General features: G+C 40.8%; 1 protein-coding gene across 1 annotated transcript in view; it reads left to right on the forward strand.

The window, feature by feature from the left end:
* Nucleotides 1-201: 201 nt before the first annotated feature.
* The window catches only part of nr3c2 (nuclear receptor subfamily 3, group C, member 2), a 71113-nt gene continuing 57898 nt past the window's right edge, over nt 202-13416 (forward strand). The window contains exons 1-2 of the mRNA XM_034130130.1: nt 202-615; nt 2102-3928. Of these exons, the coding sequence (XP_033986021.1) occupies nt 2121-3928 (1808 nt within the window). The 5' untranslated portion in view covers nt 202-615; nt 2102-2120. The remainder of the gene's footprint in view (nt 616-2101; nt 3929-13416) is intronic.

A 13416-nucleotide genomic window follows, 5' to 3' on the forward strand; every position in this document is an offset into this window, starting at 1 on the left:
TTAAACCGTCAAAAAAATTGGAACAAACTTGTAAGTACTGTTTAATTTAATTGAAAAAGACTGCTTTTGGAGTTTATTTCCAAACACCACTGCGCTGAGCACGGTGCCCTATTTCCAGGCGGCTCTGTCTACCTGCGCTGAGCCCCTCCCCTCCCCTCCTCTCCTCTCTCCTCGCTGCCTCCCCGCCTCCCCTCCTCCTCAGAGTTTGTGTTGCACTCGTTGCAGTAGGAGGGTCCATGTGCCTGTGAATGACGTCGCTGACTTCAAGTCCGAACCGACTCCTTCGTTTGTTTTTATTACTCTTTTTATCTTGGGGCCCAGAATCAGTAATCTTTAAATGTGCGGGCATAATGTGAGCTCATCTGCCGCTGTCGTCCGACCCGTGGCCGCCGTTCGTCCTGTCAGGAGCAGCGGCTTGCTGTGGAGGATTACTAGTGATAATACGCAGTAGACTTCTCCAGTGCGCCTAGCTGTCAAACTGAAAACTATGTATTGGAAAGAGTAGAAACAAGACATTAGTTCATATTTATTTGGTTTTCGTATCTTTTTTTTGTCCTCTGGATTATCGCTGCCCAGCAACACGGCCACCTGACAACTCTGAATGTCGTAATTAAGGTAAGGAAGCACGGAGCGCAGTGTTTGAATGTACATTTTCATTTGGCGCGGGGTGTGAGATGATACTAAAAGCAAAGTCCTCACTGTTCAATCGGGTAAGAGTTCTTACATGCCCGATTCATTTTCTACGGGAGAGAAATCTAACAACTTCACACCGGGGCCGTAATCTCAGTGTCTGCTCCATAATAAAAGTCACCAAGAAGTTTATTGCACTTTATGTAGCCTACCAACGAAATGTGCCACAATAATTTTACTCATAGATTTTCGTTTCTGCAAGCACCTGTCAAGTGGTGAAATATGTAGTGTGTCAAATTGTTTCCAAAAATATGACTTTAGTAATAATAGTGTCTTCCTTGTGCACTTTGTCTCTCTTGTCATTCAAATGAGACGACTTTAATAACTTTGCCAGCAACAATAAAGCAAAAATCGTCTTTTAGAATTAGTTCTGCGCATACGCAAAATGGAGAGATATGCAGAGTTGCATGTCCTACAGAGGCAGGGCAATCACGGCTGGAGCAAGAGGGAGGCATTATCACTCTGACATCTTTTTCTTTTTCTGTTTTATATTTTTAGTTGCGCACTTATTGTGCATGGGATTTTTTGCAGGCAACCTGAATAACTTTAACTCCGATGTCTTGGCTGCTCCGCAGCTGTGAGTCTTTCAAAGAGTGAACCGTAGCACTAAAAAAATGCATTTTAACATGACTCAAAGCAATGCCTTTTCATTGCAACCTGTTATAACCTGGTATGGCTGGCTATCGGCAGTATTTTTGTTTCTTTTGCACATGACGGAGCTGCTCCAGGCGCTAAAGCAACATTTTAAGTTATGTCGCAGCTATGTTGTGACTGCAAGAAGAGCAATAACTATTGAGTGACAGCTTTGCGACCAATCAACGAAAGGGCCAGATAAAGCTGGTGGATTTCTGACTAAGCTGTCCAATAGAAGCGCAGCAGAGGTGGGAATTCAAATAAAAAAGCCCAGACGACGTCACGTAGATACATTAACCCTTGAAATGCAGTTTTCTTCAAGTTAGGAGACTGTACATCCCCTGTATTGCTTTATCTGTGAGTGAGGAAATACAGGACAAACTTGCATTGGACTGCTTCAGATTTACACAGTATTATATATGTTTTTGTTTTGTTGTTCTTTAAAAGGAAGTCATAATATATATATATTTTGTATTTGTAGATCTTTCAGCCTTTTTCTTCGTTTTCACATGCTTTTTTGCGTCATTATGTTTTTATCCACTGAAGCAGAACCTACTGCTATTCAAAACGATAAATACTCTATTTACACAGTACAATTATATTCTTAACATTATAAGTTATATTCAAATGAGGCATGTTATTCTCTCCTTGAAGGTAAATATGTTTAAAAAACCTGTCACAATTTTTTTTATTTTCAGACCAATGCATTGTACGCAGCTTGAAAAAACAGCATTGGGAACTATTGTCATTAATTTCTCTACTTCTTTCCGCTTACTAGGTGAATCAATGAGTCAGCAATGGAGACCAAAAGATACCAAAGTTTCTTTGATGGGAGCGACACAGAGAATCGATGGCCGCAGGTCCCCAGCACCATGGAGCACTGCTGCAGCACAGAGGATTCAAGTCTGACTAGCAGTGATATCCTGATGGACATAGTCAATGTGAGCTGCCCTGCTGGAAGCCCGGCCACTGACTGCAAAGACAACAATACCAAGAAGCCGGAGCAGCCAATGCTTCGGCTTAGCCAGAACCAGCCATTTGTTCTCCCTCACTTCAACAACACCCTCCATGGTCATAAGCAGGAAATGGACTCTAAGGAGCTTTCCAAGACTGTGGCTGAGTCTATGGGACTGTATATGAATGCTGCCAGGGAGGCAGACTTTGCTTTTAGCCAGCATGGTGGCAGTACCAGCCCTGGAAAGATGTATCCAGGGTGTGGGCGGGCTCTAGAGGAGACCCAGTGTGGTTCCACAAAGAGCCCCAAGTTAAAGCACTTTGGTTTCCAGCAACCCAGCACCACTCCCAGAGAATGCGCGACTGGGACTCCAGTTAGCTCAGCATCAATGCTAGCTTCGTCTCTGTCCTGCAGCCCCCAGACTTCCAGCTCCATCTCTAGTCCCGGGGGTAGCAACAATATGGTGTCATCAACCACCAGTCCTCCTACTTGTTTTGGACCGGTGTGCTCGTCCGTCAGTAGTCCTGTCAGCCAGACGTCTTGTGCTGCAACTCTGGCCAACATCAAGCGCAGGAACTCGGCCACATGTAGCCCCGTGGAGTCCAGCACAGTGGGCTCGCCTCCTCTCACCAGCCCGCTCAACGTCATGAGGTCCCCCATGTCCAGCCCCCACAGTATGAGCAGTGTGAGATCACCACCGTCCTGCAGCACTACCTGTAATATTAGGTCGTCTGTCTCAAGCCCTACTGGAGGCAGCTGCACCAGCACTGCCAACAACTGCAACACCGCAAGGCCATCCATGTCCAGTCCGGCTTCAGGGGGCGCCATGGCTGTCGGCAGCCCACAGAACCCCTCCTCTGGTGGGTTCCCTGTGTCCAGTCCTGCTGGAGGACTAAGGTTGGTGCAAAACGACACCAACAGCCCAGATGCGGCTGGTCTGACCAGAGACTCAGACTTCAAGAACTTTGAATTCCCCAAAGTAGAGATGGTAGACGGGGAGGTTTTTAACGTCGGCTTAGACCAGATGGGCATGGTTAAGTACATCAAGAACGAGCCTGGGACTGACTTCAGGAGCATGTGTTTAGGCAGCTCCAAGTGTAATGCGAGTAGCACACCTTTTATCACACAGATTAAGAGTGAGCCCAACATAAATGAGGGATGTATGAACCCCCAGCCCTATGCTGAGCAGTCGCCATCTCTTAGTCTCTATCCTGCATCTGAGACCACCTATTTGTCCCTGAGGAATAACATTGATGAATTCAGTCTTTCTGGTATCTTAGGACCCCCTGTCTCCTCTATGAATGGGAACTATGAGTCCGATGTGTTCTCCAACAATGTCCTGTCTAAAGGGGTTAAGCAGGAGACCACTGATGGCAGCTATTACCAAGAGAATAACAGCATGCCTACATCGGCCATTGTTGGAGTTAATTCCGGTGGACATTCATTCCATTACCAGATTGGAGCGCAAGGAACAATGTCTTTCACGCGGCATGATGTGAGGGACCAGTCCAACCCTTTGTTGAATCTAATTTCGCCCGTAACAGCGTTAATGGAGTCGTGGAAATCTCGGCCGGGCATTTCACAAGGGTCACTGTCAGCCAGAGGTGAGGGATACCTGGGTCAGAACTGCATGACAGACAGCATGTCAAGGTAAGGAAAATAAAGAAGTCTCTACAGTATGTAGACTAAGTGATTGCTTTTGGAGTGTATCTCTGTAAGGTGTCTCGCTGGAAAACTGTGATGTGTCTAAGTTGTGATAAATATCAAACGTTTTGAGGAAGTTTTCATTTTCTGAAATACGTTTTTTTTTGTCAGTATACCTGTATAATAGTGTGTCTCTCTCGAGGATCAGATAGATGAAAGGCCAGTTTGTTGTAGTTAGACCCATATTGCACAAGGGATTTAGGGCGTTTGCTTTGAACAGTGCAAAAATAATAACAGCACGGCTTGGGAAAGGCAGCGGGACGCTGGCGGGAGGGAACAAGAATTAAAGGACGGGGTCCAGGTCATTGTTATAGTAGCATGTGATCACAACATCATCCCTGCTAGCAATGCCCTGTGTTCTACTTTAAAACAGAGGCAAAGTTGACCTCTTATCAAATGCCCGTTTGTATGTACAACAACAATATTTATTGGTCTGTTATGAGAAGGTCTATCTTAGACCTTGTGTAATGCAAATATCTGTTTTTATGGGACCTAAGCCATTGGCAGCATCATAACTTATCAATGATTGATCACATGCTTTTGTTGCCAAACTGATAAAATAAACAGTTGCTTTTGTGAGGGTGGGGGCTAAACAAAACAACAAGCCAAAGGGAAAAAAACTATAATAAGTGGCAAACTGGCAAAGTGCAACTTTGACACAGTTGTTGTGCTTCCAGTGAATTCTGGTGTCCTAGTTGCATGTGATGCCGCAGGAAGTAACTTGTCATCAACACGATTACTAATAGTAAATATGAAAGCCATTATCGAGAACATGAAACAAATGGTATCATTGTTGAAAATACAAAAATATGGATAATCACTACAGTGAGAGGGGCTGATGTTTGCAGTACATCAGAAAAAATCTTTGTGGTCTGGGTGAGATTTTACCAGCATCAAGTGTTAATTGGTGTTCCTATAAACTACAATGCGATTTTGCAGTTTTTGCATAGGATGTAACTTATTCACACTCTTTTGCAAAGAAGCAATAAACAAAGTCGTAAATGACTTCCTGATAACTTGCACAGCATTGATCAGTGTCAGACCCTTGCTGTAAGGGAAGTACAGTATTTAAGCTGCATTTAATTTCTGGCATGGTCATTGCTCCACTGTGACTTAACCATAACAATTCCAGACTGACTTTGGGCAGTGATGTTGCACAGAATCTCAAAATTGAGAATTATTAGATCAAAAGCCTTCCTGATTGAATTTGTAGAAAGGAACTTTCACAGATCTCACTGATTGTCGTGCTCTTTTCAATTGTCTATTTTCATTTTATTCAGCTGTTGTCATTCAATTGCAGGGAGTAGTTTGAAAAAAGGGACTGGGAAAAAGTCTGTTTATCTGTAATTTCACTGACTATTTACCTAGGTCAACTGGTTCAACGTTGCTGGCAAGAGCAATACAAAACACTTTTGCTGATGATTTATGCATCTATTATACCTTTATTATTCAACAAGTTAGGAAATACATGTTTAACTATCATCTTTTATTTTAAGATGTGTAGTCGGATTTAGCCACACTGAAATATCTTATAAAAAAAACCAATAAAAGGTGACTAGATTAACCCGTAGGGTCATTTTGATTCAGAGCTCATAAAAATGTTTGTATTTCCTGTGGCCAACTTGTGTACTCGGCATGTTGTGTGCATGTGTGTGTTTTCATTCACACTGCATCCCACCCATAGACCTGACCTGATTATCTTATCTTCAGTGTTATTTATGTCTTCTATGTTTGACATGTTTATCCAGCTTTATATGTACAGCACACGCTCCTCTAGAGAGTAGAGATACTATGCCTGTGTGTGTGTGTGTGTGCGTGTGCGTGTGCGTGTGCTATGACAAGGCTCGTAGCTCTGAGGAGACTGATACAGCCCGTTACCTTGGAGGCAACCCATATGGCAGGAGCCAAAGCGATGTTGACGGGATCACTGCCACCTTGGTCCTAATGAGATCCAGCTTAGCCCTAATGTCAGACAGGCTGACAGTAAGAGGTGGGCCACATGGCAGGCAGCCATGCAGGCAAGGAAGCAGGGAGACACAAACACACATATACATACATCCATACAATTAATATATACACACACTCACAGACACATATACAGTATGTGTTGGGTAGAATGCAAGAATTGTTCAGAGGTTTATGACTATTTTCAGTGTCCTGTTAGACCAGTAGTATTGTATTGATTGACAGCTATACTTGGCTATAAATATGGGCTTATTGTATCCTGCCTGAAATCTGAAAATGCACTGCAGAAAATCTGTGGTACTGTCGAGCTTCAGACCAACTACATGGTGCCCAGGCCCGATATTTCATAGGCAACATTTTTTACGTAACCATTAAAAAGCACCACTAAAATTCTTTGATCCGCTGAAGCCTTGGATGACAGAGTGTAAAATCCCTTGGCTCTTTTTTTTCCACTTTGGTTTCCTCTGTAAATGGTTTTAATTAAAAATGGCTGCTCATCTGAGCAGTCTGGATTACTTTGTGCAAAAACGTTTTAACTCAGATTCACAAGAGAAGAGGAAGGGGAAAAAAACGAGTTGCCTTAACCATAATTGTGTGTTTATGTGACGTTTGATTTAAACGTAATTCTTAAACAAACTCAGTGACCAGAACGGTGTATTTTACGTTGTTAGAGGTTTGGATGCTGAATCTTTTATTGCACAAAAGTTTAATTCCTTTATCTATTCTCTTAAAGAATATTTAAAAAACTGTGCAGCATAGTTTCAAGTCCATTATGAAAGTAGTCTGATTTGTATGAAATATGAAAATATGGAAATTATTTTAAATGACCTACATTTGTGTGCTGGATTATGTTTGCTCGCTGCCTAAATCTCCAAATCTCTTTTCAACCTATTTAGGACATTTTAATTCTGGTTTTCACAGCAATTTTTCACCAAATAGAATTAATCTCAAATTTGTCAGCCCCTGACCTAATAATTTTATAATCTGAAAAATGGTAAAGACTCGAAATAGAAGCCGACAATGTATTTCTTCGTTGAAATAAGCTCTCATTATTTTATTTTACCCTTTTCTATAGCCATGGGAATAGCAGCACTTCAATATAGGCTGACATTTTCATTGCTTTAAGCTTGCAGCCAGTAGCTGTAGATCAACAGTGTCCGTCTTGAGGATGCACCAGATTCAAGCGGGGAAAATGCTTTGCACTGGACTCCGGCCAACGCTCAATGTTCTGCAGAGGGATGAAAAGGCATACTCCTGAGAGCACACTAATAAGGCTTTAATTGTATGTTCCTCCACTAAATTAATGGATGGAAATGATTTGATTAATTCAGACACTGCTGGATACTAATATCCAATTAAATACCAACACCAGGCATGCACAGGGGCTCCCAGTGCATTATGGGTTCCTGACTATAAAGCAGGCAGATGGTGGCTTGGGTTGTGAAAAGGATTTTAGAGGTGAAGGTGATGGAGAATGGCTTCGACGTTGTCTTATAGACTAGTGAATGCACATATATTAATTATGTGCATTCTCATGTGTACTGTCCAAATGTTGAATTATTCATTTAATAACTCCTGTAAATCAATCAGATAAATTGTATCTTAAGCACATATGAAATTCACTTTGAGTAACAGTTCATGTAGGTTTCTATTTGTCACATTTTCTTTTCATTTTGTCCTTGGTTCAATGACATTAAATGAATGCCAGGTAGCTTTACGCTTCTTTTACTAACTCTTACTTGAGTGTGTAGAAACTTTTTATGATGTCTCAAGTGCAGACCTGACAACCATTGAGTCATGTTATGCACTCTTAAGCAAGCTATACTGTATAAGTGTGTAAAGGCTAATAGTTCAACAGAAGAGTGTTTGACAAACATAATGAATCTACGTCTTTCTTTACTGAGTGTATGTTACTTCTACTGTAGCTGCGTGTAAAGATACAAAAATACTGCAGCGTGGACCGCAGGAACTATCGTCATTAAATGAATGTGGTTCTTTGGTTCTTTGAAGTGTAACTTTGCCTCAAAAGAAGAGACATTCATTTAATTTTCTTCACTTATAAATTATGTTCACGAAAGTGGTTTGAGAGGCCGTTGTTGCCAATGTTGAGATTCATCAGTTTAACATTTTCATGTCCTGTTATGTTAGTACATCAAACTGGTGAGGAGTGTCTGGCTCATAGAGGTAAGAAAACTACTTACTACCTGCCCAAGGACAACCTTCAAGCACCTGAACCAGCCTACAGTGCTGGACAGTTTCTTGTTCTGAATTTGTTCAATTGTTCCCCCCTTGTGAATTTGCATGAATATCTATATATCTGGATGGGAAAAAAAGATGAAGGATATCAAATGAAAACAAATTCAAATGAATAAAACACCTGAATGGATTTTTTTTGTTATGGTATTACACGGAGCCAACAAGGATCCAGTTCTTTTCTATCTTCTGGGCAGATAATCAGTCGTTGGCGTGGGTGGACTGAAGGCTGTGTGGAGCAGAGTGGTGAGGCTCTATTCAACGTAGTAAGAGTACGTCCGGTGAAATACTACTGTTTTACTTAAAATCTAAGAATGTATCCATAAAATGAAATCCTGTTGAAGATAAACACATCCAGTGAGGCTTTTTAGACCTTGGCTGAAGGGGGAAAACTGGTGGAGATAAAGATTGTGATCGTGCTTATTCTAAGGGGTTGAAAGCCCCCATGAAGCAGGCAGTGAGTAATCCGCCTTAGATTGTGCCAAAATAATATTTGTGCTTGATGTTGATCTCATTAGAGATCTTTTTGTACTTCTCCTGCAGAGGAGAAGCGTACAACTATCAGTGCCATTAATGCTGTTTAGGGTGCGGTTTATTTAGTTTGTTTGGGGTTTACTACACAACAATTCAGCATTCATTGATAATGTGGACTTCTTTAATTTGGTCAGAATCGTTAACTGGTCTCATTAACTGGCAGACTCTTTCAACAACTCTGTCAATGAAGGATTGCCAAATTTGAAAAAGAATCATACAAATTAGCTTGCAAAACTACACCGATCTTACAGAATTAGGCAATGAATTAAAATGAGTTTGTTTTAATAATATTATAATCAATTATTTATCTCAGGAGTCGGTGGAGACAAAAACTAGATGTGTACAGTAAATAAGCAATTTGTGTTAACAGGTTTACCACAAAAAGTTAACAAGGTGATAATATGTCAATGTTGTGTTTTACAACTTGTTCCTCTGGCCAAATATATTCATTTAAAGGGGAAAGTAAAAGGTTACCATCAGCTTTTGGCTATTATAGCAGTTTTGGTTTTGTAAACAGGATGTTAAATACCACAATTTCCTTTACAGTTAAACGCTCACTGAATAGTTATAATAAAATACTTTTTTATATAAAGTCGCTTAAGTTTTGATGTTGATGTATTTTCATAACTTTTATCAAAAAAAGGGAAAAAAGGAGTCTGAAATACGATAAAAGTAACAGATCTGATCTGAATATCAAACAATGTTATCGTATCAGGTGAAGCCATGAGGGCACAGTGAAAGCTTGCTTTGTGTTTCAGCTTTATGAATGGAAATGTCTTTTTTGTTTTACCTTGTCCTATTATAGTGTGGTAGTAAATGCCTACAGTAGATGTAATCTTTATAAAAGAACATGTAGCACATTGATCGGATGCTATTGTTGCATAGAAAAGATACCATGTTAAAAGTCTGCGTGGGAGAGGAAGAGTGGAGACTTTTAACATGGTATCTTTTCTATGCAACAATAGCATGCACACACACACACAAGCAAACACACACAGAAACGCACAACAGAGCCATCGCCGCCAACAACAACAACAACAACAACAGCACACATTCTAGGCCGGACTTGACACCCCAATAAAAGTGTGGTTACTGCTGGCTAGTGCTGCTGGGACTTGAATGCGTGTCTTGTCCTCATTTGAACTTCTTCCTGAAACACAGTCTGGTGACACAGGGCCAGATTTCCGCTAGGCCGGTCCTCCAGTTGGAGATCGACTCTCTATTACCTACCGCTGACATTCCCTTCTGTTGTTGGGGTCATTACCAAACTGCATAAAGGAGGCGGAAACTAAATACCAGAGCTGTAACAAAGCATAGAGCATGCTTCTGTTTCGTGATGAATGCCTTGATTTTTATAGCGTGTTGCTTTGTGAATTAATGTAGCAGAATGGCAGTACTTTCGTTCTTTACCTGTAGCATGTGCGTTGTTTTAAAGATCTCATGAATCAGGAGCTTTGTAAATTGGTTTGTGAGGGAGAAGCTGAATAAAATGCAGCTTCATCTGAGACAATATAGCAATAGTGCTGGTATTAGTCATAATGGGTGACTACAGGGAAAGATACAGGCTTAAACACAAATTACAAAGACTAACTGGTCATAAGAGCCTATAACTATTGTCATAAATAAAAAAAGAATTGTTTATTGAGCTAAATGCAGGCAGATGTCTAATCCATTGGTTGGACATTATTCATTGAGAGCTATTAAAAGCAATGAGATCTATATTTCATTTTTGATGGAGAGGAAGCAGAGAGAACTCATCTCGACTCACTCTCCAAGCGTATTATTGTCTTCGTCTTTATCCTGATAGACTTGACTGAGCAAACAAGGCATGCCTTTATCGTTCATGTTTAATTAGAGTTTGTTCAAGTATTCATGCCAAAGTGCTTATGTTTAAACCACCGTGTTTGCTTTGTCAGTTCCTCCATGAAAAGGATGCCATAAAGGAAGACGCTTCAACATTTGTTAATTGTTCAGCTTGAAAGGTTCCCAAAGTAGGTCATGCATAGTTGGCTCAAATAGAGTAAAGGGTGTGTGTTTTAGTGTGGGTTTGTGTGTGGGTTTGTGTGTGTGTGTATGTGGCGGAGAGGGGTTATTTCAGGTCCTTTTACATAACACTTTTATTCTCTCGCAAACACACACACAACTCATCCAAAAACACTTTTGTGTCAGCAGCATCCATGATTCACAAAGGTGATGCTGCGAAGGTGATTTTAAACATTAATACCTTTGTTGATAACTTAATTTCTAACACCAACGCTCAAAAGATAAACTGTAAGAAATGATGTGTTAGGTGAATAAATAACAGGTAAAAGCCCATCAGAAGTCAACCTCTTTTTTGGTTACCCATCTGGTTTAGAGCGATTTAGTGCAGTGACCTTTATAAATATTATTTTAATAATGTACATGTGTCCCCCCAGATAGTTTTTTCTCCTAATACATCTATTGGCTCTGCTGCCTGGATTTTAATTATGTGATACTTTTTAATTATTAACTCAAATTAATGATTAGATAGCTTTATCTAAATTGGATCTGCCTTTGAATCACCTCTTGATTTAATAGCACGTGTAGCACTGAAACCAACCTTCTATTAAACTTCTCTCACAGATGCAAACACATTGATTGTAACCAGGTGCATACACACATTTGCACTGTACTGTAAAAGGTAACCTACACTCCAAGTCTTTATCAGCTGTTTTTGGTGTAATAAAAAACAAGCACATGCTGTATATCTGACCAAGTATGTTAAAATCCCAGAAACGCGCTGTAATGCTCACACGCATGTTTTAGCCTTGAAAATGTATAATAAATAAAAAACTGCCATCATGGTGGTGACCTAAAAAACCCACATTTACTGGGCGTCTCCCTCCGCTCTTCTTTGGGCGACGACTAAATGATTTGTGCCCTTTGTTGAACTTTACTTTAATCCAGAAAAGACTAACATGAAGAACCTCTTGTTATTCAGGGGCGGACCCCACCAGCAGCTCAAAACATGTTTGTTGCACATAGACCGAACAAACAAAAAGAGGATTCCAAGAATCCAGTCAAAGCTTAAAGAAAAATATATGATATTGGAATGAACCTGTTGGGAGACGTAAGTGCTCGCCTGGTAGAATGGTAAACGTGTTTGGCAGGAAGTGTAATGTGATGTCTGTTTTCAGTCAAATAATTGTCATAATTGAAGGGGTGTGAAAGGGTCACATTTCTCAAATTACACTTAACACACACGCACACTCAAGAAAAATGTCTCCCTTACATCAGGTTGTGTCTACGGTAGTCATGCAACAACGTTTGCATACATTTGTTTTGAGATATCAATCTTAGGCTTCTTCCAGCAATATACAGGAGGTGAATGGCATTTTGTTTGTGGAAAAGATGTTTTCATTGCTCTGGATATTTATTTATTGTTCTTTTATCATTAGAAATACTTTGTAGTGTCTAAGAAAACTATCAAGAAGTGCTTCTGTGGATATTCAGAGGCACACAATTCCAATCAAATCTCAGAGAAAGATATGTTTGATTTCAAAATTGAATACTGAAAAGCACAGAAAGTGGGGCTGATGTGTAATTGTTTACTTATCATTTGATCACACCAGCGTTTCCGCCAGGGGGGCGTCTTGCCGTCATTTGATGCCCTTATAGAGAGGCGAAGTCCCTACCTTTCCGGGGGACCTCCATGGGACCTTTTTTCGAAAAAAGTATGTATTGAAGTCAATGGAGAGAGAAAGATTATCTTTCGATTCCGTTTGAATTGTGCCACGAATTACACATATGATGTTTGTCAATTTAAAAGTTAATTTTGCAAGTCAAAGTGACACTTTTTTTGTGTGAAACCGCTCAATGACCTACATCTCCCGTCTCGCACCACACACCAAGACGGCCGTCACGTTGGCACATTTCACTTCTTTCTTTCAGAATGAGGCGAAAAGTATTAAAAGAGGTGAAAATCACTACAAGTCTGGGCATGTTGAGAGCTGTACATACACAAAAGGGGAGTTAGTCGGTTCCGTAAGAGCCAGCATGCGGGACCGGGATTCTGGGATTTGTAGTCTTTCTATTTGCGTATTTTTCATAGGCTTATATTTCAACAGTTTTACGACAAACTGTGACTTTTTTGACATGGAAATTATTATTTAAGATTGACAAACATCATATGTGTAATTCGTTGCACAATTCAAACGGGGTCGAAAGATAATCTTTCTCTCTCCATTGACTTCAATACATAATTTTTCCGAAATAAGGTCCCATGGGTCGGAAGTAGATGGGCGGGACTTCGCCTCTCTATTCAGCTCGGAACGCCCTGAACTCGAGCCGAGGGCGTCCAAAAAATTAATAATTCGAGAAAAGATCGAGAGTTTTTATCGCTTGAAATGATGAAAAGGAAAAAGGACAAGGACATCCCAGTATTGAAGATCGTTTCTCCGACATCGGCGGTGCCTCACAACACCTAACGTGCACGATTTGGACGCGATGAGGGGGGGGGGGGGCTGCTAGTGGAGCACGTGCGTGAACTGCGAGTGCCGGAGCCTCGCAGCGGCGAAACTGAGGCTCCGTGGTAAACTGTGGTAACATGAAGAGCCGTTTGTGAGGCGAAACAGCTGGCGCTTTAAGAGAGGAGTCAAATGATCCGGCTCACTAACGTAAAGAGATAGTATCTATAAGGGACGGCTCAATTCAAAATACCC

This window comes from Trematomus bernacchii, unplaced genomic scaffold, assembly GCF_902827165.1.
Source record: "Trematomus bernacchii unplaced genomic scaffold, fTreBer1.1, whole genome shotgun sequence".
Lineage (NCBI taxonomy): Eukaryota > Metazoa > Chordata > Actinopteri > Perciformes > Nototheniidae > Trematomus > Trematomus bernacchii.